This window comes from Eucalyptus grandis, chromosome 2 (genome assembly GCF_016545825.1).
Source record: "Eucalyptus grandis isolate ANBG69807.140 chromosome 2, ASM1654582v1, whole genome shotgun sequence".
Classification (NCBI taxonomy): Eukaryota; Viridiplantae; Streptophyta; class Magnoliopsida; order Myrtales; family Myrtaceae; genus Eucalyptus; species Eucalyptus grandis.
In genome coordinates, this window is record NC_052613.1 from 49,128,243 (window position 1) to 49,137,018 (window position 8,776).

The window sequence follows — 8,776 nt, forward strand, 5'->3', positions numbered from 1 at the left end:
TTTTTGAACTAGTGGCAGGCACGGTGGTGCCCTTCAAGTCATTCACTACCAAACACATCTGATTCTTTCTTGGCTCTTGAGTCCCAACAAGAGCTGAACAAGTGGGTTTAGTTCTTTGCTTTCTTGATGATATGATAACATAAGCAAGAGGAGCAGAGGCAAGAATCGTTTGTCCCAGGAGACATCACCCATTTTCCTAAGTATTACCAGATCAAGAGAATAACCTGAAGCTGTGTTCTTTGCTACTCCGCATCCGTTATTTTCTTCGGACTCTGCTCCGATGGGAGTGAAGAGAGCGAATTCCTCTCTGTGCTGCGTGGTTTTGCTCGGCTTGTGGGCTTGCGTACATGGGTTGCTCTCTCCTAGTGGTGTCAATATTGAAGGTAAATCAGGACACATGCTCCAACAAGTCCTGCATCACGTTCATCTTTTCTTTAACATGTGGCTCTAGATATGATCTCTTTCTGTTGCCGCGCAGTTCTAGCTTTGATGGACATAAGGAATTTGCTAGTGGATCCTCATCAAGTTCTGAACAATTGGGACGCAAACGAGGTTACTCCTTGTACCTGGACTGCGATCACGTGTGAGGCTGATGTCGTCACTAATCTGTAAGTAGTACTAGCTCATAAGACCATTAAAAGAACCAAACGTATCCGAGTTCGTGCTATTAGAAATTTTCACTAGGAAAAATGCTTCGAGGTCTACTGAAAGAAAAGGCTGGTCTTTTGATGCAGAGAAATTCCAAGACAGAACTTATCTGGAACGCTTTCGCATAGCATTGGGAACTTGATTAATCTTAAATATTTGTGAGTGATCAACCATTGCTCGGGACGAGAATCTCATTTGCAAGCTTCCCGTTGAAAAAATAATGTTCTGATAAGGTTGTTGGTGCAATTCTTTTTTCTTTTCTTTTTTGCAGGTTCCTTCAGGACAACAACATTTCAGGATTTATTCCTCCCGAGCTTGGGAAGCTCCAGAAACTTGAAATGCTCGACATTTCCAGTAACTCATTCTCTGGTGAAATTCCTAGCGAGCTATCCCATCTCAAGAACCTCCAACAACTGTGAGTAGATTTCAGATCAAACAGCAAAGAAACAATGAGAGAGATAGAGAGGAGAGAGATCAAACATTAAGACATGTCTTCTGATTTTTGTCCGAACTTCGTGTTGGTGACTAGGAGAATGAACTACAATAACCTTTCGGGTGCAATTCCAGCATCCTTCACTAACGTGACCCAGCTTGCTCTTCTGTAAGTTTCCGAAACACCGATCAGTCCTTTTAATTTAGAACCCGGATCTTTCATTCTGCTAGAATTACGAAAAAAAAGAAAAGAAAGAAGCTTATGGTAATTTAAACTCTGGAATTCTAGGGATCTATCTAACAACAGTTTGAGTGGTCCAGTGCCTCAACTGCATGCGAAAACATTCAGGTAAGCCGCTTACGTCTTCGATTGTGTAAAGAGCTCATGAGAGACATGTTTCAATTACTAATACTCCTTTTCTTTTACTGAAAAAAGTCTTCAGGGGAATCCAATGTGCGTCGGCAGACCAAAAGGAGATTGTTTCCGGATTCCACCGGCACCAATTATATTTAGTGGGAACAATTCACTAAGTAAGGATTTTATGCCCTGTTTTAGCAAGATTATTTAGCTTTTATATCTGCCATTAAGATCCTATTTCAGTTTCCATGATTATCTTCTGCCGTTGAACTATGCTTGCTTCAACTGTCTTTAGATCAGATCAGTTTGTGAAAAAGCTCAGAAGGTTATTGACCATTAGGTTTGGCATAGTGCTAACAAATAATTTTCTCCTTTCACACGTTAAGATTCTCAGCCTTCTGGGAGATCCAAAAGCCACAAAGTAGCCTTGGCTGTGGGTTCAACCCTTAGTTGCATCTCCCTACTCATCTTCGGATTGGGCTTCCTTTTCTGGTGGAGGCGAAGACACAACCAGCAGATCTTCTTCGATGTAAATGGTTCGTAATGCATCTAATAATTAGGAACAATAACTTGCTAATGGCGTTGACTGACTGATGTCAACATGATCACCGATCCTGAATTTTTGCTCTCTCCGAATTGTCAGAGCAACATCACGAAGAAATCAACCTGGGAAACTTAAAGAAGTTCCACTTCAGGGAACTTGCCAACGCGACCAACAATTTCAGCGGCAAGAACTTGATTGGGAGAGGTGGTTCAGGGCACGTGTACAGAGGGTGCCTCAGTGATGGGATGGTGGTTGCGATCAAGAGACTGAGAAATGTCGATGCCCTTGGAGGCGATGTCCAGTTCCAGACAGAACTCAGGATGATCAGCCTAGCGGTGCACCGCAACCTTCTTCGGCTCTATGGATTTTGTATGACCCAAACGGAGAGGCTTCTCGTATACCCCTACATGTCCAACGGCAGTGTGGCCACTCGTCTCAGAGGTATCACACTCGACACTTAGTAGCCTGTTAAACATAATATCTGCAGAAGATTCTTCGACGAAAGTACGTCAGAAAAGAAATCGTGGAGATCAACCAAACCCTGAGAATCTCGCATGTATGACAATTTTGTTGTCTTGCAGCCAAACCAACCTTGGAGTGGAGCACAAGGAAAAGAATTGCGTTGGGGGCAGCAAGGGGACTGTTGTACCTGCACGAGCAATGTGACCCCAAAATTATACATAGGGATGTTAAGGCGGCGAACATATTGCTAGACGACTACTGCGAAGCTGTGGTGGGAGACTTTGGATTGGCAAAGCTCTTGGATCATCGGGAATCCCACGTGACCACCGCCGTGAGGGGCACAGCAGGGCACATTGCTCCAGAGTACCTGTTAAGCGGGCAGTCCTCTGAGAAAACCGATGTTTTTGGGTTTGGAATCCTTCTGCTCGAACTGATTACTGGCCTGAGAGCTCTTGAGTTTGGTAAAGCAGCGAACCAGAGAGGGGCCATGCTTGATTGGGTGAGTAAAATTTTAAAGCACCCCTGGTAACTGTATGCCATATAATGTTAGATCTCCTACTGATTTCTGAAGGTAAGAAACGCTGACAAGTACGTCCGACAGTTGTGCGAGCTTGACGTTATGATGGTTAGGCTCGAAAAGCCGTCTTGGGCTCTTAATCTGGTCACGTGGCTGATGAATTTCTGTCTCGCCTCTTTGCTAATCCTAATACAGAGGCTTTAAGTGCAGGTTAGGAAAGTTCATCTGGAAAAGAAGATAGAGATGCTAGTAGACAAGGACCTAAAGGACAATTACGATCGGATCGAGCTTGAAGAAATAATCCAAGTGAGTCTTTTGTGCACCCAATACCTTCCAACAAACCGGCCCAAGATGTCCGAAGTCGTCAGGATGCTGGAAGGTGATGGTCTCGTGGAGAAGTGGGAAGCTTCTCAGAGAGCTGAATCAACGAGGTGCAGAGCAGCGAACGAGTTTTCCTCCTCCGAGCGTTACTCCGATCTCACCGATGACTCCTCTTTGCTCATACAAGCGATGGAGCTTTCAGGACCAAGGTGAAGAAGTCACTCAAAATAGCGAAGAGCTATGGAAGAATTAAAGGAATATGAATAACGCGATCATAGCTAAGGCATGTATAGCAACATTAAAATCAATACTAAGAGTGTACTAATGTTTCACTGTACAGATTCTGATCTGATCTAAACTGCTCTTAGCGAAGGGAATAAACTCTTCAGCACGCCGCCGTGACTCCCAAACCTAACCGGCCAAAACAGGGTACATAGAACCAAAAGACATCATAATCCATGCATAGATTTTGATTTAGGATGCGAGATATCAGAAGAAACTCTCCGAAAAGAAACGAAAAACTAATTTCAAGGCAAGTAACGATCCAACAAGAATCGATCCGCCAATCTTCTCAGATAAAGGATGAGCCAATACTCAGTTGCTGAATTGAATGTACAAGACATTGTTAATGCTCATTCTTGAAGAAATATGATCTCTGCTTCAGAAGAAGCCCGGCGAAACCTCAACAACTCAATTAACATAACCATTCTATCATGCTTAAAATATGTAGAAGGGCTTATAGTCATTGTCTTGAGTACTGGAGAGCTGCCAAGCAAGAATTTGACGAGGTCCATCTCATGTGGTATGCCATTGACATCAGTCATCTTGACTACTTTCAGTTGTTTAAATGTCCAATCCGCAGGGCATTCTCTCTCCCAAATATCTAAAGAATCAGGTGCTTCTGCAGGTGATGTGCTCTCACCAGCCTAAAAAGAATAAAAAGGAGATAGGATAATATACTGCTGCATTCTGTGCAAAGACTAACAAGTAAAGGAACTCAATCACTCACCGATATCGAAAATTCTTCTAAATTGGGAGAACTCGTTATCAACCGCAGAAGCACAAGAACTTCTTTCATGTCTTCGAAGCTCACCTCAAATAACTCAATGATTTTCAGATGATCGAATGTGATGGGGAGTGGTCCAGGATCATCACCTATGCTCAAATACTTTGAGACATTCGAAAAAACAAAAAAAAAATACAAGTAAGAATGCAAAGTTACTTACAAAGACCAACAAAGAAAGTAGTCATACAGGCTATACTAATAAAACCCACTTCAATCTGTAAGCTAGAGGTCCAATACACATGATGTGAAAAACAACATTAGTAGAACAGGTAGTACCTTTGCAAAGTAAGCACGTCCTGCGAGACTTACAAGATGAGGCACACGAGTAAGAAACTTCACGAAGTTGCAATTCGAACTTTGCTCAAGCTCAAAATGCTCAGCCACGTCGTCAGCCATGTACATAACTACCGACAAGCTAAGGAGGAGAGGAGTATTTTCGAGGAATATGTCTGTAAAATCGCCCTCCATATACAAGTACTTGAGATTCGGAGCACGGATGGTAATAGCAAGACTGTCATCAAAGTATGATAATGCCAAATTTTCAAGAAGAGGGCAACTCCAGATGAGATTCTCAATCGCATCGGCAGCAACCAAGACCCGATGAAGACTGAGGCTCCTCAAACACGAAAATCCCTTAAAACGAGGGGGTGGATCCAATTCACAACAAGATAGATCCAAATGAGTCAACTTCTTACAATTAAAAAGACATGAGGGTAGTCGTACCCATTCATCCTCCCCTAACTTAAGAATCAATTCTCTGACATCACTATCACGGGAAAGGAAAAGTATCCATTGATCAATATCGGGGCAGCTCTGCAAGTAGCATGTGGAGACCTGAAACTTATGGATCGGCCCATGATGGAGAAACAAAGCCCGAGTAATGAATTTCACGAGACTCTGCTCGACTACATTCCCATCATGCGATGAGCTCACGCATTCATCGTCAAACACAAGTTCAGTAATTGAAGCCCATTTGTACCTCCATTTCCTAGACAAGATGCTAGTCTTCACAGCATCCCTAATCGGCAGCCGAGTGAGGATGCTTTCCAAAATACTCTGCGGCAGATCGCTTATGAGATCATCCATGTCTCATAACCAGCAAGATTTTACCAAGAACCCTATACCCAAAAATTTCAATAAAATTAGGGAAAAAAAAAATTCATCTAAAGACCTGCAAAGATATGCTTCAACATATAAGACAGACCCACTCAACTTCATTGAACAGCATCAAAGGAAACTTAAGGAACTCAATCGGCGGGGAAGTTCCACCAGAACGAACATCAGCATTGTAAATCCAAGCAGCACTGACAGTCGACAAAATTCGAGAGAGAACATGACTCCACATTCAAGTACATCGACCAGGCTCCTACCTTCACGAGAGCGTCCAAATTTCAAAGCAAAACAAGGATCAAGAAAACCCCATTCACACTTTTCCCGAGAATCGCGCACCCAGAATCCAAAGGTTCAAACTTCCGGTGCCCGGCAAGCATCAAGAAAACAAATACACCACTCGGCCAAAAGAAGATCGACGGTTTCGACCCGCAATTCGTTTCTCGGATTTCTCAGGGGCCAACGAAAAGGGGGAAAGAGCGATCACCCACGAGCGGTGCAAACTTCCCGCGATTTCCGCCAACGATCAGAGCGCGAACGGACCGAGCAGACCGATCGAAGACGAGCAGAAATCGGACGAGACGAAGGTGGCGAAATCGCGACGGGAATGCAGAGCAACGAACGAACGTACCGTAAGGAGGCCGTCTCCAACCACGTCGCGGTCTCCCCGTAACGGAACGTCGCTGTCGGAAGTCCGTCGCCGAAAGGAAAAAAGAGAGAGCTTTCGCTAATTCGTTTCTCATTTTTCGGGTTTTGTCCATTAAATTATAGTACATTGGTAAAGAAGGTCCCCGTTCGGTGCGGACCAGACCACGGCGGTTTTGTCTCTTGTTCTATTCGGACAGAAACCGAGGGCCCATGTCCGAGCCCAGCATAGCACGGTAGTTCAAAGTACACAGCCTCAACATAATCAAAATTCAGCCTAAGAACCTGAAAAACAAATAAATGAGAAGAGTGAGCTACATGACTCAATGAGTAACACATTTCTTCCAAACAGGATCGGAAAATCACTATGCGCATTTAAAACGTAACCATAACTCACTTTAAAATAATATATAATCATAACACAAATACTGAAAAGATCAATGGTCCAGTCCATCGCTCAATCTCATAAAAACTTATATCGATGGTTTATTCCATTGATTAATCTTATTAAACCATATTTCAATGATCCATTCCATCTACCAAACTCAAATCATCTGTCAATGATCAATTCTGTTGATCAACTTATGCTCAAATGTCTATCTATACTTACATGTAACGCTTGTGACAAGATGACCAAAATTCTCCATTTGATTAGGTCTCCACCTATTATTAGCCGGTGACTAGGTCCACAAGAATATCCTAGATTAGTATACTCATATCCACACACCCCTCAAGGCCCACAGAGACATTAAGCATCAATCGTCAATCACAAATATTCAATAATCCAACATCATAATGAAATTCATCTCACAACTTAGGCATTTAATATATAAATATCAAAGCGTTCTTAAAGAACCACAAATGTTTCAAAATTCTTTCATAAAAGAGTTTCACAAACCATTTTCAGACATTCATTCAAATCCAATTCAAAGAATAATTCTCTTTTAACAACAAATGGCAATGAAAGCTCGATCCTATTTTATGCAACGAAATATATTATTTATCAACTCATAACATATATAATCCATAATGTTTTTTCAAAACATGAGCTTATAACATAAAGAAGAAATAGTTTCACTCACTTAAAAAAGCCAAAAACTAACTACAATGCTTACCCGAATCAACGCACTCAGATCCTTAACAATTAATCGAAAAACAATATCAAAAGGCCGAGTGAAAAAATATATTCTTATAACGACTCTCCTATATTAGGCCTATTTGTTGATAAAACAACACTTACACGCCAACGGAAGCTCGCATCTAAAGGAAACTTATTATTGTCTGCTAGGCACGGCCTGCACACTAAAGTTCGTTGTGCCATAATTTCCTCTATGAAATTCTATTTCGAGCCATCTCACAATCCTTAGAAAGTTCTCTTGATGCACTACAACAAGGTGAAAAGCGCCCTCTATAGAGGCAAGAATACCTGCCTTTTTCTAATACTAGTGAAATTCGAACTAAAATAGCCCAACTTAGCTGCCCCAAAACCTCACCGAGAATGGCTAAAATTCAAAGTCAAAGTTACTGTTCCAGAATGTGCACCAAAAAATTTCGTTCTAGGCAAACCGTAAGTTCAAATCATAATTTGTAAAATGCTATAATTTCATAACACCCTAAACTATCATTTCTATAAAAATATGCAACTCAACGATTCAAAAATCGGACTTCACCGGACAAATCTTCAAGAAATTCGAATTTCGAGCCTTAATTGCGATGACTTGTTCGAATAGATGATTAAATGCTTCGATCACTTACCAGCACTGCAAAACAGAGTTAAGTTGGTTGGGTGAAGCATCCGAGACGTGAACGCGCCAAAAATTTTCCCTTCCTCCTTTCTTCTTTCTCCTTTCTCTTCTTTTCTCTCCTCCCTTTTTTTCTTCCTTTCCCCTATTTTGTCTCTGCCCAAGCCCTCCTTCTCTTCCCTTTAAAAACAGTCGAAGCCTCCATTGTTCTCCTTCAACTTCTTTTGTTGACTTTTCAAACCCTCTTCTTTTCTTTCTTTATTTTTTTTTTCTCAAAGCTCATATATTACGGTATGTGCGGAAGAGAGAGAAATTTTGAAAATGAAGAGGAGAAGAGAAGAGAAGAGAGACAAGTAGGGGAAGAGGACATGGCCATCACTCCACCAATGACTAGGGTCGCCAAACCAACCTTTGGACTTGCCGGTTATGCTTCTCCAGTTTAGTTATATTTCTTCATTGTTGTCGGTGTTGTTAAGAGTACACAGTAAAAATCTAATAGCTTCATTAAAAAGTTTAAATCAGTAAGTTATTGGACAACCATCCTATATTGGTTCTCGAATTAAGTTTTTCCAACACAACTCACACATACATCTCAACAATCTCCTTCTCACGTGTGAGTTCCATGTTAAGCCTTCTTCCCCCTTAATTTAGATATTCTTATGACATCAAACTTGGTCTTTTTTCCCCAAGTCTCCTTTGCTAGATCAAATTGTCTGAAAATTGGTCACAAGATTCCTTAAATATTTATACCAATTAATCATCAACTTCGATACCATTAGTTGAGGGCGTGCTTTAGAAAACTAAAACCAATTGCATGTTTTGCCCCATTGGCAAGATATGTCAAAAGTAAAATAAATTTGTTGAAAGTGAGACCTTTTTTTTTTTCTTTTATTGTCAACAATCATAAAGAGGGGTTGCCTGGAGGAGGACT

At 41.5% G+C, this 8,776-nt stretch overlaps 2 protein-coding genes across 4 annotated transcripts; one reads left to right on the forward strand and one right to left on the reverse strand.

The window, feature by feature from the left end:
- On the forward strand, positions 1-3,673 carry LOC104433335 (protein NSP-INTERACTING KINASE 2). Its single transcript, XM_010046030.3, has 11 exons — positions 1-383; positions 479-608; positions 735-806; positions 920-1,063; positions 1,178-1,249; positions 1,370-1,429; positions 1,517-1,611; positions 1,825-1,974; positions 2,082-2,423; positions 2,564-2,943; positions 3,172-3,673. Exons 1-11 carry the CDS (start codon positions 281-283, stop codon positions 3,493-3,495), a joined length of 1,872 nt encoding a protein of 623 aa, XP_010044332.1. The 5' UTR covers positions 1-280; the 3' UTR covers positions 3,496-3,673.
- On the reverse strand, positions 3,571-6,201 carry LOC104433336 (F-box/FBD/LRR-repeat protein At1g13570). Of its 3 annotated transcripts, XM_010046032.3 has the most exons (5): positions 6,090-6,201; positions 5,562-5,718; positions 4,625-5,466; positions 4,292-4,450; positions 3,571-4,208 (listed from the first exon to the last, which is right to left on the reverse strand). In XM_010046032.3, exons 3-5 carry the CDS (start codon positions 5,432-5,434, stop codon positions 3,915-3,917), a joined length of 1,263 nt encoding a protein of 420 aa, XP_010044334.2. In that variant the 5' UTR covers positions 5,435-5,466; positions 5,562-5,718; positions 6,090-6,201; the 3' UTR covers positions 3,571-3,914. The 3 variants fall into 3 exon arrangements, with proteins under 3 accessions (XP_010044334.2, XP_010044333.2, XP_010044335.2); XM_010046031.3 differs by lacking the exon at positions 5,562-5,718; XM_010046033.3 differs by lacking the exons at positions 5,562-5,718; positions 6,090-6,201 and adding an exon at positions 5,719-6,079.
- Positions 6,202-8,776: the final 2,575 nt, after the last annotated feature.